Here is a 17814-nt window from a genome sequence, read left to right as displayed (position 1 = left end):
TATACACGCACTCACGCACTCAAGTATGTCCATATAACCACCCCCCCCCCCCCCCCAGCGCACGCATACACCGTGTGAGAGTGACGTTCCTCAATGACTGACAGCCGTCGCCGAGCTTCCGTCAGCTGTCGGGCCGACTGCTATGCAAACACGTGTGAATGGCTCGTATCATGCCGGCGGCGGGACAATGAACAACACGGATTAAGACATTTACGGCCAATTTAAAGTCTATTTTGTCAGGGTGTGGGGGGGGGGGGGATGTGGTTGATAGCCACCCGCGATGCTCGATGACAGCATGACGTAGCCGCCAAGTCATAAACACACGCACATGCATGTCAAATGAAGTAATCGAGGCTCAGTGACGGGCTCCCGCTGCCCGGCCTTAGTGTAATTAATGATGTAAGGGTGTCGAGTGTCGACCCTCGTAAAAATATCTCATTTAATGGCCCGCCGCGGAGGTCGCTTTGTCCTCTCGCTGGCACGTTAAAAGGCGCATTAACGGGATTTTCTTGTGTAAATAACATAACACTGACATATTACCAGGATTTTAATAGGATTTTGTCATATCAACAACAATACTGAATTCAGGGATTTTAACACGTTTTTTTGTTGTATGAATATCATGATTACTTAAATAAATGATTAGATAATAAGATGTTAATGTATGATGAGATTTTAACAGGATTTTGTTTCATGAATAACAATGCTGAGATTATAATAGGATTTTGTCAAATATTTACATAATGCTGAGATTTTATCAGGATTTTGCATTATTAACTCTTTGACTGCCAGACGTTTTCAGAAAAGGGATGCCGTGGGTGCCAGCCGATTTAAGCATTTTTGACTGATATTTCAAGGTCCACAGAAAATTATGTGTTTGGACTATGGAAACACACATACTACCAAATGAAAGATTGGACTCTCATCTTTCATCAGAAAAAAAAGTTTGTTTCTACCTTATTCCATTTTTCAGTAATCAACAATAGAAAATGGTTAGTTTCACCTCTTTTTTTTAAAAAAACGTCTTTTAACGTCTTTGGCACTCCTCCATAGGATTTTACTAAACGTTGTTTAACGTTTTTGGCAGTCAAAGAGTTAATAAGACTGATATATTTTTTTTTGGGGGGGGGGGGTATTGTATGAATAACATAATGCTAAGGTTTAAACAGAATGTTGCTGTCAAAATAACATGGCCAGGATTTTGTGGAGAATTTGTTTGAGGAATATCCCCTTCTTTCTTTAACCGGCTGATATTTTAGCAGTAAAATAAACAGGATTTAACAGGATTTTGTATTATAATGAACATAATACTGAGATTTGAATGGGATTTTGTTTTGCAGTGAATTTAATGACATATTACCAGGATTTCAAAGGGATTTTGCCATATGAATGAATAATGATGCTGACATTTTAACACGACCTGAGTTGTATGAATATCATAACGCTGGGATTTATACAGGTCTCGGAAATAACAATGAAAAAACAAATTTTAATGGGATTTTACCATAATAATTCAAATGCTGCAATTTAGTAAGATTTTGTTGTATAAATAGTAGAAATAATACTTCAGATTTTAACAGAATTTTGAGTTGATGAAACGTGAACATTTTTTAATCAGACTTTCATAATCGTTCATTTGAGTCTCCTATTTACTATTTCATTTACATTCAAATAAGCTTTAACAAAAAAAAAAAACGAACTAGCGACATTGACTCTTGTCTTGACGATGCTGCTATAACTCATCACCAAAACAAAACAAAAAAAGAAGAGTCACGAGCAGATTGCAATATCGATGACTTGTCGCACCCCTTGCAGAAATGAACCCAGCCTCCTTGCGGGGAGGTTGTGCAGCTTTGACAATCTCGAGAGGATCTTATTACTCGTAGTACAAGGCAGAGGACAAGAAAGCATCTCGGAGGCAGCGGTTCCCTGGATACACCGCATCTATTTATTTGCTTTTCCCCCCTCTGTGACCTTGGCTGCCTTTTTATTTTAGCACACTGATTCACCTGCTGCCCATCTCGGCGGCACCTCTAGGTTTACACTCTCATGCCGAGACGTCGGGAGAGTGCCGCTTGATAATGCACCGGGGGGGAATAAACGCTCATCGCTCAAACTCCTCATACCTTTCCTTCTTGAGCCCGATACGATGGAGGTTCAAGGGCTGAGGCAACAATGGGATCTCTCAGGATGTTGAAAATTGCCGATACGAGTTCTGCGTATTTAGATTGTAGTCAAAAGTGTTCATGGTATATTTTGAACATATTAAAGGGGATGATTTTTAAGTCTGCGTCGGGGGCGACAGTGTTGAAAATCAGCGGCCAATCTATGCGAGTCTAGATTATGGTTAAAAAAAAAAATGTTTGTCATATTGTTAGCATGACTGAAGTAACGCTTAATAAGTGCTTTTATTTTGTGAGTGTTGAAGGGACAAAGGCCTTGCCTGGATGTTCAAAAGTAACCATCAGCTTGCATTGTTTTTTGGTTTGTTTGTTTTTAATGATAAAACGTTTTTGTGGTGTTAGCATTGGAGTACTGGTGGCGCCATCACTGTTGGGATGTTTGTGTTATTTAAACTCCATGCCTTGAAATGGACTTTGTTTTATACTTTTTTTGGAAGGGGTGTGTGGCTTTAAAAATAACTGCTAAGTTATTTCTTACATCACCCTGAGAGGAGTTAGCAAGAATTGAGTTAGCAAGATAACAGCTAGCCTAGCTTCTTCTTCTTCTTCTTCTTCTTCTTCTTCTTGAGTTGTGATTTGACTTTTCTGGCACTTTGCTGCCTCTCTCAGGTCAGTCCCGGGAACTACATGATGTAAATATACATACAATATACATTTAAAACGCATTAAGAACACTCAACAATTTTTTTTATTGTCACATAAACATTATGCGCCTAAGGCTAACAAAACGGCACATGCACTGGCAGTGGCGCGCGCGCGCGCGTGTGTGTGTGTGTGTGTGTGTGTGTGTGCGTGCGTGCGTGCGTGCGTGCGTGCGTGCGTGTGTGTGTGTGCTGGGGCAACAGGGTCAACTTGGCATGACATGTATATCCTAGCAACTGCGTGTTTGCGAGTAATATGTGGCACACACCAGCGTAGCCACCGATTGGTTGCTCTGGCCGATCAAGCCCCTCCTTCTAATGAAACCGAAATACCTAAATTCAAAACACATCTCATAACGCTCCCCACTCTGCACTGTACCCTCAGGCACTTTAATGCTGATGATTTCTATTTATAGTGATATTTTTTTTCTTTAATTAGATTTCACATTTTGGTTGGTCTAGATGCGGTGCTAGTGCCTTTTAAGTACCTTTTGTCCATCTGGCATGACAACATGAATTCGCCCTACGCGGCTGTACAGTACTACCCCGACTTTCCCTTTCACCGGTAAGTAGGGCTTGCGAGTGATGCTAGATTCAGATTCGGAATATTTATTGTCATTGTCACAAGGGAACAACGAAAACTTCGTTTGGAGCATCCATACAGCAGAGTTGGTCAAAATCGCACCAAATAAATACCCGTAAAACTAGCACAGCTAACGTAGCGTATATGCAGTGAGAAGGGGTTGTAAGTCAATGACAGAAGTTGGGAATCCCCCTCCAAAAGTCGCCCGGCAACAGTTGCATCCGCCTGCTTCCTCAGCTGCCGCCACGGCGGGATGTATTTTTAAGTGTCAAGCGCGACGGGTGGACAAGCGGAAGCGCACGTGTTAAGTGCCATCAAGTGGCTGTCGTGGCCAATTTGAACGCTACAGAATGTTACCTGTCGCACATGTAGTCGAAATTAAACAATTGTTTAAAAAAAAAAAAGAGAGAAGGAAAATAAAAACGTTTTTAGTGGGGTTTACTGTATTTTAGTGGCCAACCTTTTATCGGCATCTTAGCAGGAGCTAGCGAGAGTTAGCTTGTTAAATTGTAGCACAGATTTGACAAATTATGTTGTTTGTTTTTTTTAATTATGTGACTCTATTAAAGAGTTTGCGTGTCAGTGTTTAGATTAAAACAAATAAAAAAATAAAAGTACTATTTTTTATTTTATTTACAATTTGGGGGCATGTGGAGCACTTTTTTTTACCAGTGTTTTAACACAGTGTCAAATGTTAGCGTAGCACAAATTCAACAACAAAAATGCTAAAAAAATAAGAACAATAAAAACAAAATGTGATGATTGAGGTTTGATGAGGGGTTTGTATGTCACTGTTGACGTGGACGACTTTTTACCTGAGTTTATGTCAAATATTAGCTGTTAAAATTGTGGCACAAATTCTCCAAAAATGACTAAATAAATAAAAACAACAACAACAAAAAAACATCAAGCGTGCGTCTTGTGTAGGGTTTGTATGTTGATGTTTACCAGTTTCGTATGTTGCCTGTTTTATATTGAAAAAAAAAAAAAAAGTGTTTTTTTAAATCAGCAATGTTGATCATTTCAGCGGGTTTAATGTCAGTGTTGCCATGGAATCAACTTTGCCGTGCGACTTTTAGCCAGTTTCTTAGCAGTTTGTCAGCTAGCGATAGCTGCACATGGCACGCGTTTTTCTAATACTGTTGATTTTAACCAGACGTCCGGGTTGCTAATTCCAAAACTGTAGCGCGCCGTGTATGAAAAGCGTCTCGTTGGTCCTCCGAGTCCGTCTTTGCATTCCAAACCTGAAGAGGATTTGACTTAAGACTGTTTCACTTGTGCTGCAGGAGTCGGGGGGGGATAAGTGCGGGAGAAACCTGCGGCTTTCTTTTGTTTGGCCGCCATGTCGCCCTTTTTGAGGTTGGGGGGCTGACAGAGCATCTTTGAACAAGTGATTAATAAGGACACTGGAGAAGCCCGCAGAAGTCTGTTTGTTTTGATTGCATTTTCATCGGCCGCCGTCAGCAGACAATGGGCCGGCCCTGTTTTTAGAGTTGACCTCTGAACCGGCCCCCCGTCTGGAGGTCTTTAAGTGGCGCTCGGACAGCCTTCGCCTCGGGCCGACGGAGGAAACCCGACACCCGCGCCCAGACAAACAAAAGGCATCCGTCACTTGACTCTCTCTGCCCGTTTCAAACACTTGAAAATCATGCTAATTCTCTTCATTAGGGTCAGAGGGATCTCACAAAATTGCCTTTTGGATATTTTAAATGTCTGAGCCAGATTTACTCTGAAATATAGAATTTGGTAGGCATGTCCATCACGAGTTGACCAGCAAAAGACTTTCCAGAAGTCATACTATTAAAAAAAATTAAAAAATCCAAGGTTCTTTCAAAGACGGACTTGCACAAGAAATTTTGCCCAATCGGTAACAAATTTAAACCATGTTTACAAGACAAATTGGTGACGCTTTAGAGACATGACTAATCTGAGATATATTTTCCAATTGTACCAAATGTGTACCACTATAAATGGTATATTTATAATGAATCATATTTCTAACAGCTGAATCCAAATCCCCAAAAGAACGTCTCTAAGTGTTTTCCAGATGTCCCTGGGGCAAACTGTGTGATGTACTTTTTGACCTGGCAAAGGTCAGCAGGTTGAACCACACCTACCACCCCCCCCCCCCCACTCCCACTGGTATTTATTGGACAGTTCCAATTTTATTTGCACAGGAGTCCTTTAAAAAATGTGAGTGATTTTTAAATCATTCACTCACAGCCATTTTCACTGAAGAAACCCCCTTTGCTCCCGGCTGTTTTACTGGATTTTGATTTATTTTGCAAGGCCCACATAATATTGCACATTATCTATTGCTATGAAACATGGAACCTACCAAAAGAAAGATTAGAGTCTCATCATTATTCCAAATCTGTTTAAAACACTGGGGAAATTAGCTTGTTTTCAACGTGGTCCTGGTTGATCTCGTATACTCTGCTGCCACCTCCTGGCCGTTTTCCTAATTACTACCATGACTTCAACTGTTGCTGCATCAAAGCCTTCTGTATGCTCTAGCATAAAAAAAACAAAAACGTCTTTGGGACACTTGAAACATTTAAAATAGAACGTATTTATATGTTTTTGGTAGCAAATGAGTTAAAAATGTTTTGAAGATCTTAGTTAAGAGTATGAGGGAAAAGCAACATTTCTTAACCTGGATATAAAATCATTTGCTCTCGTGGTTGTTTTCACTCCTGCTGGCAGTTTAATTCCATTTGCGTGCAGCATTACAGCTAAATGCTGCTTCACCACTTTTGCTTTGAGCTCAGGGCTCCGCCTGATTATTGCAGAGCTCAGACCTACCGGGTTTATATTCAATCAGCATCTCTTTAACCCTTCAGTTAAAATTCCTTTCCGTGATTTATAGACCAGGAGCAGAATTTCCAAATGTTTTGCACGGCTGACTGAGAGCCAGTGAAAAGCCTTTAGGACTTTACATATGTATTACGATACATACTGTGCCTACAATTTTTTGACTGTCAAATCAAGATCCATAAGAGACTTTATTTTTCTTGCATTTTTTATATATGTATTATTACTGTTTTATTACACACATGCCAGATCATATTGCGTGTAATGTGTGTGTGTGTGTGTTTGTTGACACCGTCGGGGGGAATTCCAGCGGCCCTTTAAATAGTTTGCACTCCACATTGCCTGTCCAGCTGTACTCATGGCACAAGTCACAGTGGTGGCGCTATTCAGTGTCGATTGGGGGGGGGGGGGGTCCAGTTGTCTCCGGGGAGGGATGTGAGCGTGCGCCACTTGAGCGTCAACAATGGCGGCATGAGTTGTGAAGCAGGTGTCACCTTTCAGCTCATTATGTGCACGGCAAATATTCACAATGGCCGAGCGGCTGGCTGGCTGTTTGGCTGGCTGGCTGGCCGGCTGGCCGGCTGGGTGGCATCCTGCGAGCGTGCTGACGCGCCGGCTTATTGCTCTTTTATTTGGAAATCCCACGCGTCTGACAGTGGGCGGTTGATGTTCCCGCAGGCTCAGAGAGCGGAGGGACGGCCCCTTCCTCGCCGCCTCGTCCCACGGTCAGGCGGCGCCAAGCGCTGAGATCTTCAACCAGGACGTCTTCAACCAGCTCTTTGATATGCTGGACCAGTGAGTTTGCCCAAATCACATTTTCCAAAAGAGTCTGGACTCAGGACTCAAAACACTTTGCTAGGTCGGCGTTAATCCCATTTCCTGTTTTATGGTTATCATCACACTCTAAAAACAGTTGGATCAAAAATAACCCAACTATGGGTCAAAAATGGGCCGATCTTTTACTCCGATCTTCTTCTTACGTCAATTTGACCCGCAGTTTGGTTATTTTTGACGTTTTTGTCATTGATACTACTCATCTGTGATGACATCACAAAAAATAAAGAGCCCTCCTTCATTTAACTCTTTGACTGCCAGATGTTTTCAGAAACGGGTTGTCCCCAGTGCCAGCCGATTTTAAGCATTTTGACTGATCTTTCAAGGTCCATAGAAAATTATGTGTTAAGACTATGGACACACATACTACCAAATGAAAGATTGGACTCTCATCTTTCATCAGAAAAAAAAGTTTGTTTCTACCTTATTCCGTTTTTCAGTAATCAACAATAGAAAATGGTTAGTTTCACCTCTGTTTTGAAACAAACGTCTTTTAACGTCTTTGGCACTCCTCCATAGGATTTTACTAAACGTTATTTAACGTTTTTGGCAGTCAAAGAGTTAACTTTGACGTCTGTAAACAAACTTGACTTATTGACCTGTAGATGAATTTAGCTTTAACCAAACGCTGTCATTTCATTGTCTTCGCTTTGTCTTTCTTCTGTCCGTTAGCTCGTCTTTACATTCAGCGTTTGGCGAGGGTCAACCTCACGTCTCGGCGGGGGGGAACACCATCCAGATCAGCATGGACTGCATCACCATGCGCGAGCCAGATGACACGCTAGCTGTGAGTACGATCGCTTTGTTTGCACTTTATAGACACGCTGTCGTTTCCACGGCTAACAACCCGTGACAACAAGTTCCGCGATTGGCCGCCATGAAATGAAATAAGCTGCGGGTGACTTTGGCTTGAAGCGGTCATCAAGTCGCTCCAACGGAATTTCCCCGGGATGGACTTTGATGCAGAGCAGCTTCACCAGTAGCGTTATCAGCAGATGTTGTCTCTGGGGGCTCGCTGATATGATCTCACAGTGCACTCTGACCCCTGCAGACCCCCTCGGGGTGGTGGAGGTGTGTGTGTGCTGCTTCATATATGTAGCTGACGTGCCGGGAAAAGTTTGCTTTCGCTTTTCAAAAAGTAACAGTGGAGATGTTTTTAGCTAATGCCGCGGTACCGCCAGTCATCACAAAGCAGCCCCCCCCCCCCCCCCCGCATGCGATGATGTCAATGCAAATGTTTCCGTTTGGTAGCAATTTGACGAATTTTCTTTGACAATCCGTCTTTGAAGGAGCCACGGAAATGGCCAAATTGACTCCAAAATGGCTGCTTCGATCCAAAGGAGTAGCTTTGCTATGTCATTTCAGGCACAGGTGCGAAGTTGAGACTTTTTGGTGGCTCTGCTCATGATAGACTACCAAATTTCAGGTTGCTAACTTAAACTGGCTTCAGGGGCGGATTTTTTGGTTTTGAATTTTCTTTTTGACTTTGCCACCATGCTCCGCCAACACGTTATGATAAAAATTTTTTAAAAAAAAGCATTTCACAATTTAGTGTCACCCATCTGTCCAGGTTGAAATTTGGTAACAATTTGACAAAATCTCCAGGTCAAATTTTCTTTAAAGGAACCCCCCCCCAAAAAACACAATGGCTGTTTGTAAACAAAATGGCAGAGTTTCTGTCTTTTCAGCAATAGCTTCTTGAGACTTTGACCAAATTCACGTTGCTAATTGAAACCAACTTCCGGGGCTGGATTTTCAAAATTGTGGAGTTGTTGTGGCGGCTCACCAAATTTCACCACATACAAAAATGTCCGCTTGAAACCAAAATGGCTGACCTGTGTGTTTTCAACCATGGGTTCTTCAGACTTTTTGGTTGGTCCACTCATAATAAATAAGCCTGCCAAATTCCATGTTGCTAATTAAAACTGGCTTCAGGGGCCGAATTTTCGTAATTACTAGTGAGGGTACGAGATAGTGGAGATAAGTTTCTTATTTTATGGCAAGTTATTATGCTTTTTATGATTACATTTCATGTAATTAAATCTAATGTTCTGACAAAACCTCTTCAGTCTCTAAAGGACCCCTGGAAATGTATTTTTTTAGGGGGGGTTGCGGGTTGTTTTTATTTGAACCTGTGCAGTTTTTCTAGTCTTGACACTCAGGAAGTCGAAAAATGTGACCCTCATTTTGAGAAGCCCGCAAGGAAGTCTGCAGGCTGGGAAACGTCGCAAATCTAAATGTGGCTTGTAGAGCTGAGTGATGTCGCCTCCCCCAAAGGGGAGGGGCCATGCTCTCTTGATGAATGATGGCCCTGACCCGTGTACCCCATCCTCACCCTCTCCGCCTCGCACCACCACCACTTCCAAAATAGTTGCTGTCATTTAAAAGCAATGTGCAATGTTATGTTACTCCAGATTGAAAAGTCTTTCGCTGCTACTTGCATCACTTTTAATGATAACAGCCAACTTTGACATCAAATAACATTACATAAGTTGACGCTTTTTTCGTTGTTTAATAAGAAAAATAGCACTCTATGAAATTGAACTTTAGCGTACGATTATGACATCATCATATAGAATTAAAAAAAAAAATTGCCACATTTTTTGCTTCACGCGAATGAACATTGTGCTGCTCCTTCTGGCATGCGCGCCTTGGCCACCGGGGGCAGTATAATACGGACATACGGGGCATACAGGGTGGCAATCGCTCCTCAGTAAGATGCAGTAATAACGTCGTTCTACGCAGAGGATGAAGAATGCGTGAGTGTTAGCATGTTATCTGTTCCCGCCCCCTCCAGCCTCCTTGAGGTGCGCCTCTGTTGAGTCATTAAATGTCAGCTTCGTGTGTTTAGTGCCCCGGAGGAGCTTATTTGTATGGTGGAGGGTTTTATGTTTAATCTGAAATTCCTCCACACCCCCCCCCCCCCCATCCCTCTTGTAGCTGCAGGGCGACAATTTAACACAACTCCCATCTCTCATCGATCAGTGTGGGTGTCTCCCCGATCCCTCACCTCCACCCCACCCGTTGAAGAGTGTCGTGATGGAGGTTCGGGGGAGGCAAAGACGAGGGTTAGAATAACGCTGAGGAATGTAGTGGCTGAAGAAACGTTATATCCTGCCCCTCAAACAGCTGATTTTACACATTGATAACACGGGGATCAGCTGTGTGTTGAGTCAAGGGGGGGCGGGGGTGGGGGGGGGTCTGATTAGGTGGCGACGGCGCACCTTTTCAGAGGCGCACAGTGGCTCGGTCGTCACTCGGGAGGGGGGATCGCGTTACGTGTTTGCGTTAGCGCTTCCTGTCTGCTGGTAAAAGTCCGTCAGTATTTTGCCTTACTCGGGATGGTAGACATTTTATAGGGACAATGTGTGAATGCAGTAAGCCAGGCCTAAAGGCTGGAAACGTTGAATCTCAAGATGAACACAAGATGAACGTATGAGGGAGTTAGTGCAACTACCTCAGGTCATGAACAGTTGTTGCTAATTAAAACAGCAGCACCTACTGAGGCAGGAATCTGCTTATCACAGTGGCGCCTAGCGCGCCATTAAAGGTGATATTAAGTTATGCTCTGATGTGTCATGATTAGGATATGATCATTCCTAGAGATATACATCCAAGGGCCTTGGTAGGTGCTGCTGTTTGGTTTAGCAAACGAGTTCAATGAATCGGGTCAACATGTTTGATTGTTAACAATAACCGCTGTTATTATTATTATTTATTTTTTTTTTGATCAATATATAAAAATAATACATACTAAATAAAACTAGAGATATACATCCAAGTGCCTTGGTCGGTGCTGCTGTTTTGGTTAGCAAAATAGTTCAATGAATCGGGTCAGCATGTTTGATTGTTAACAATACCCTTTATTATTATTACTATTATTATTATGTTATCATATTAGTATTATTTTATTGTTATTATTTATTTATTTATTTTGGATCAATATATAAGAATAAGACATGCTAAATAAAACTAGAAATATTCATCCAAGTGCCTTGGTAGGTGCTGCTGTTTGGTTTAGCAAACGAGTTCAATGAATCGGGTCAGCATGTTTGATTGTTAACAATACCCACTATTATTATTATTATTATTGTTAATAATTTATTTTTTCATCAATATATAAAAATAAGACATACTAAATAAAATAAAATATAAATAAAATAAAAATTTATTAGGGTCCCTTTAAATGTATACAAATCAAATTTTGCCCTCGTGGTGGGATGGTCCGAGTGACCTTTAAAAGGAGGCGTGGCCCTGTTGCCCTTTGGTCAGAATGAATTCAAGTCTCGTGAAGGACTCGAGCTGCAGTCAAGTCAGTGTCTCCAATCTGCAGCCCCGCCCTGTGTTGCACGGCCCGGGGCGGGCGGCGGCGCCCACGGGGCGGTGGGGGTTGGGGGTCAACCCATCAACGCTTTAAAGTGTCCTGCAGCCTTGCGAGGGGGATCATTAGCCCACCGAAACAAACTTCTAATTATGTTCAAGCAACGCTCGGTTTGCATTCATGAAGTTGGAATTATGACGAGAGAAGAAAAACTTGATGCGATGATGTTACGTGCACGCGTAGCTGGTTGCTAAATTAGCTGCATGTCGAGTTTTTTTTTTAAAAAATCACCTAAGATACAAATGATATAATTGATTGAATTGATTCATATCATACATTGAATCACATCATAATTAGAGTGAGTTTCTTCATAATTTGAGCGAATCATATCAAACGGAATCAAATGGTAACGTCGTCATATCACATTGTAATGAAAATGTATCTTTAATAGGAATTAACCCCATCACGGCTGGCTTGAATCGTCTTGTATCGTCATTTGCATGAATCACATCATCATTGGTGAATCGTATCATACTTGGAGTGAATCGAAACGTATCGGGGGTCGCTTTTGACATAGCGACTTGGCTAATGAGCTTGTATTAGCATCGAGCTAACGGCGTCTTCCCAAAACGCGTGCACACGACTTATTTGTAAGGATACAATACAGTACAAGGCAAACACATTGTTTGTTTGTTTGTGGTGGTTTTCTGGTGTGTTATTTGTTGCTTGGGGGAGGTCATTGGTATGCTAACGCGACTGGCAGCTGCCACTCTCACTCCAGGCCTTCGTCCTTAACAGATTGATCAAGAGTTGTTTTGTTTTGTTGTGTTTTGTCTTTATTGAAGTGTTTGTTTTATTATCTTACCAAATTTATGAGCATTTTGGCAAAATGACATTTTATTTTGTTAGCATTTTTAGAAGGTGTCAATTAAAAGGGAGGCTTAATTGTTACCTTTTACTTCATGTAAGCATTTTTAGAAGCATTTTTAGCTTAAATGCTAAGGGTTTTGTTTGTGTATGGTTTTGTTAGCATTTTGTAAAAAAAAAAAAAAAAACACTTAAAAGGTTATCTGAAAAGATTCTTTTCATGTTGACAGTTTGTTTTACTGGGATGTTAAAGTTTTGAAGCTCAGACGTTAGTAGATTGTTTTTGTGGGATATCACTTTCAGAAGACATTTTTATAAAATGCTTAGACGCCGTTGTTTTTTGTTTTTTTTGGCTTATCATTTTTTGGGCCTTTTTTTGTCAATAAAAAAGCTGCTTAAATGTTAGCGGTTTGGTTTATTAGCAATAGCATACCATTTTGTTGTCACTTTCAGAAGACTTCCAAAGGTCGCTTAAATTTTAGTAGTTTGTCTTACTAGTGTATCTTTTTGATAGCATTTTTACAAAAAAAATGCTTAAAACTGAATGGTGTGTTTTGTTGTACCTTTTTATTAGCATTTTTAAACGACATTTTGTGTAAAAAAAAAAAAAAAAAAAAACTTTAGAAATGTTACTGGCTTGTGATGTATGATTTATTTGCCTTCATTCTTAGAAAACGAAAGTCAAAAAACATTGTGTTAGCAGTTAGCATTAGCACCCCTAATGAATTCAAATACAGTTGACCATTTGGCGCAGTCACCTATTCACAGATTTATAAAAAAAATTCTGAGAATTTTTTTAATTTAACATTTGAAATGTAAGCTCTTAAGTTGGGTGCACTCTTAAGACAAGGCACCACTTCAATCTGATTGTAACGCATTCAAATTTCCAGTTTTCTGTTCCTCCCATTGGGACAAAAGCACTTGAGCAGTTCTTGAAGAAGCCACAGCCTCGTCTTCCCAAGATGGGCGTGGACTCAGTTAGCTTACAGGTAGACCTTACACCCCTCCCTCCCCGAACCCCCCCCCCCCCACTAACACCTTCACGGTATATAAGCGTCCTCCCATGGCTTTTGTAGGAGCTTCTTCTTCTTCTTCTTCTTCTTCTTCTTCTTCTCGTCTTGGCCTGTCCGCTACTTAAGCATCCCGTCTACCCCCCCCACCCCCCAACCACCACCTCCACCAATTCAGCGCCATTTGCGCACCGTACCCAGTAAAGATTTTTCAGGGGGGAATCCTGGAGCCGGTGGAGCAAACAGCAGCCGCCCTGCTCAATCTCAGCGCCAACATGTTGTACCTGGAGACGGGCGCCAGTACGCCCTACAGCGAGGTAAGCTTTTAGGCCTCAAATGGGCAACACCCCCCAAAAAAAGGGTCAAATCTTGGATTAATCGAGTTTTCGTTTTTGTTGGATTTGCTGGACGAAAAGGAATGTGAATGTTAGCATGCGCGGAATGTAAACAGCCGGATGTGCGGGCAAAACTTTTTAAGCATCAAATGTTTTTAGGAGAGTTTTTTTCTTTTGATGCTACTGCAAAAAAGGAATATTATATGATTTTATTTTCAGAATAAAATGTAAACAATTGTCATTCACTACACTTTGTTTTTTGTTACTGAAGGACAAACATTCTAGGGGGGAAAAAGTACAGAAAAATCTTGACACAAAAAACTCGTAAATTTTTTTTTTTTTTAAATAATTCAATTCTTCATCACTATAATGACTTGGCTTCGTGAATCCAAAAATATTTGACATTTTGTCCTTCTCATATTGATTTTCTATAGTGTTTTTTTTGCATGTGTCGAGACTCAACTGGACTTTATTGTCATTTCAATATCGTGTTGATTTTCTTTGGGTGACAATTTTTGTTGGTGGGTATAAAAAAAAAACTCTGTAAAAATCTATAAAAATTGATTTTGGTCATTGCTAGGATGTCTCATTTGACATTAACAGCTTCTGTATCCGCAATGTGGCTGCCGCTTTTGTGTTTTCCTTAAGCACACTAAGAATGTTGTTTCTTTCTTTAGCGACAATATTTGTAGGGGAGAATGTGTTGAGAATCATTTTAAAGTTATTGGTGGGATGTTTGAGTTTTGAATTGGTAGCTTGTGCATAACTGAGAGCAGATGGAATATATCGTTTTGATGTCATTTTGATTTCTTCAGGCAACGTCAGTCACACTTTGAAACCCAACTTGTTTCTTTCACCCATTTTTTGATGTTTATTTCGCTTGTGTTGAGCGTGTGCTTGTTACCCTGCAATTGTACTTGATGTCATCCTGGCTTCCTGCGAACCACACCTTGGAAAACACAGCCTGTGTCAACGTTTAATTGAAGTTTTTTTTTTTTTAATGTTCTTCGATGTTTCCCGGAGCTTCCGCATGTGAAAAGTTGTGATTTATTTTGGTGTGTTTTAATGTAGCACACCCGGTTGAGCACTTTGTGGCACCAAAGTGAAAACGCATTGAAAAATGTGTTGCTGACTGCGGAAAAGCAATCGTGAGTTCGTTGGCTGCGATTGATGTCAACACGAGCCGCTCTTGTGATTTGGACACTCCGTCGAGTTGCTTTGAAAGTGTTTCCCGGTCGAGTTGAGTTTTTTTTTCACAAGGGATCGTCTTGCATCAGCCGGTGCTTTTGGTCTTTGGTGCAAGCGTCAGGCTCGGGTCGCAGGGGTTGTGATGACAACTCGGCCTTTTGTGGTGTGCAACTTGCATTCCGTTGCACTGTTCCTGCAGGCGGAAGTGGGAAATGTCCAACTCCATAGTTTTGCGCAATATTATCAGTGCAACCAGCTTATTGTGGATATTTATTATTTTTTAAAAATGATTGCATTTGGTATTTTTTTCTAAATTTAATTAAATACGTTTTTCGAGTATAATTTTTTTTTTTTTTTAATGAAAAGTATTTTTTTACGCCCCCAAAATAATGGATTCAGCTAACAGTGCAACTGGCTACATTTGGTTATTTATGTTGTATTTTTGTATGTATTTCTTAAAAAAACATGGTTCTTTAAAGTATATTTTAATGTTAACTATACATTTATTTATTTATTTATTTGTATGAATAATCCCCCAAATATGCATCCATGGAATTTGAGCAACCTACAAATTAATTTAATTTAATAAAAAAAAATTAAATGAATTTTCATATTCAAGGATTCACATGTAGTGTTAATACATATTTTTTTATATTTGATTACTTTAAACAATTTATGTATTTATTATTAAATTTTTCTTTTTTACATCGTTGGCCTAATAATAGTTGCCTAGGTCATGTTTTGGAGAACATGAACAAAACTTTTTTTTTTTTTTCATTTTGAGACAAACCACACCTCCCATGAAAGGTCTTTGTGAGTGATTTGCTGGTGTGCCGTTATGTTGTCAATAAAGTTATTTATCGTTAGCCTAATGGCGTAGTTGCCTATCTTTGAATGTTTTCAAAAACTTTAAAAAATATATATATATTTTTGGCGAGTAAATTAATATTTCTTTTATTTGACATATGTGATTACGCTATTTGGCTAACGATTTGTACAGTATATGTTGTAGTTTTTAAAAATGTGTTTTTTGTGTGTGTGTGTGGCGGCCCTCTCAGATTGCAGGTAGCATTTAGCAGGTGTGTGGGGTCGCTGTCTTTCAACCTGCTGTTAAGCAAGGTGGGGGGGGGGGGGTTAAGTGGTGTCCGGCTCAATCCCACCGCTGAGCCGTTGGGGATCGTGTTGCAAAGCCCCCCCCCCCACAAAAGCCCCCCTTAGAAGCGGACAATGCGTCCGTCCGGGGCTGGTAATTGCTGTAATGGTGTGTTGATGTTGATACAATCAGCTGCTGCCAAAAGGTGCCGAGAGACCACCACCAAGACCCCCCCCCCCCCCCCAAAATCACCCCACAGACACGCCTCCTTTAATGACTATTAATTGGCTGTTTGTGGTTTAGATATCTTCTGTTCCAGTCGTTGATCGGATATCTTTTTTTTTTTTTTTTTTACTCGCTGATCAGGTCCAAAATCCTGATCGGGTCAATCCTACAAAATAGTGGGACCACGAACCCGGAAGTTGCTATGGCGATGAACTTTTCACGACGCTGTAAACAATTCTCTCGAAAACTTGTAAGCTGCTGTGTTGGTCCGAAAACCTTCCTTGTGTTTCCTTGATGCAATTTCTGCTGGCATTTGGCCTCAATTGCTTCCAAAGAGCCTCCAAGCGGACTTGGTGACCCTCAGGGGAGAAAAAAAGTACCTGTCAAGGACGTTGATTTACGTTCCCAAAGTCCTCGGAATGTTCCGGAGGCACTTATTAAACGGCCATTATGGCGGAGTCACATCAAGGAGATTTTTTTTTGTGTTTTTTTTTTAATCAAAGGCGTGATCCTGACTTCCAGGCAATTAAACAGCAAATCTGTGATGAGCGGCCATTTCTTCTCAAGCGTCTGGAATTCGGATGCCTTTTCTTTCTTCCCACTGATATTTGATCATTATCGCTTGTCGCTTCCGCGTCATCCTAGCGCACCCCTACCAGCATGCACCCCCCCCCCCCCCCACCCGCTACCCGACGAGGCAGTGATGTCACTCATTCGGGGAAAAGACGGAATTGCGCAAGAATGATTCCTGGCTTTTGTGCGTACTTTTTTGGTGATGTGATGATGATGAAGTCAGCAATTTGACACTTTTTTCTTCAATCTCTTGCTGTTGTACAGATAAAAGGATGAAAAGTGCCATATTTTATTGTAAAAGATGGCATTTCTCACTTTTCTTTCCATTTCTGTGGAATGGCAGCATGAGAAAAGCCACCTTTCACAGTTGAAGTTGACATGTTTACAACTTTTTACAGTGTTCATGATAACTTAATCTATATACAGTAGCATCTTTACAACACGTGTGTTCTTCATTCTTAACTCATTCACTGGCAGCCATTTTCACTGTGTTCGATTGCTATCAAAACATGGAACCTACCACACGAAAGATTAGAGTCTCTTCTTTCGTCAGGAAAAAAAAGTATATTTCTGTCTGTTTCCGTTTTGCAGCAATTAGCATTAGAATATAGATCAATTTTGCCAATATTCACATTCCTGGTGAAAACTCTGACAAAAAGAGCTTTTTTGCAAAATGGCCCTGGTTGATCTCTTATACTTTGCTGCCAACTACTGGCCGTTTTTGTAATAACTACCTTTGCTTTGCCCGTTCTCTGCAGTTCAGAAGCTGCATTTGTATGCTCTAGCATAAAAAAACAAAAACATTTTTGGGACACTTGTAATATTTAAAATCGTACGTTTCTGGGAGAAAATGAGTTCAACAAACTGGAAGCCAATGTAGTGATGCCAAAGTTATTTTGCTGTCTGATTAAGCGGCCGAGCTGCTGCATATTAGGCAAGAGAGTGATTGCGAGAAGAGTGATTTGCAGTAATCAAACCTGGAGGAAAGTAACTCATTCAAATCCCAAAAACGTGTAAAAACGTTTTTTTAATATTTTGTCCTTCACTCCCAAAAACGTGTTTACACGTGTTTTGTTTATGCTTTTTTTATGCTAGAGCACACAGAAGGCTTTGATGCAGCTTCTGAGGTGAAGAGGTCGCTTAAAGC

The 17814-nt window shown here is 40.9% G+C and overlaps 1 protein-coding gene across 5 annotated transcripts in view; it reads left to right on the top strand.

The window, feature by feature from the left end:
* tp63 (tumor protein p63) overlaps positions 1-17814 on the top strand; it is a 50163-nt gene that overhangs the window by 12613 nt on the left and 19736 nt on the right. For 3 of the 5 annotated variants that reach the window (XM_077583035.1, XM_077583031.1, XM_077583032.1), the window contains exons 2-3: positions 6900-7016; positions 7728-7842. In XM_077583035.1, the coding sequence (XP_077439161.1) occupies positions 6900-7016; positions 7728-7842 (232 nt within the window). Of the gene's footprint in view, positions 1-6899; positions 7017-7727; positions 7843-13401; positions 13571-17814 lie in introns of those variants that run through there. The other 2 variants (XM_077583034.1, XM_077583033.1) reach the window with 1 other exon arrangement.

The sequence above is a fragment of the Vanacampus margaritifer genome, chromosome 13 (assembly GCF_051991255.1).
Source record: "Vanacampus margaritifer isolate UIUO_Vmar chromosome 13, RoL_Vmar_1.0, whole genome shotgun sequence".
Lineage (NCBI taxonomy): Eukaryota > Metazoa > Chordata > Actinopteri > Syngnathiformes > Syngnathidae > Vanacampus > Vanacampus margaritifer.
Note: the sequence above shows the minus strand (reverse complement) of the source record. Positions and strands in the feature narration are given on the sequence as shown.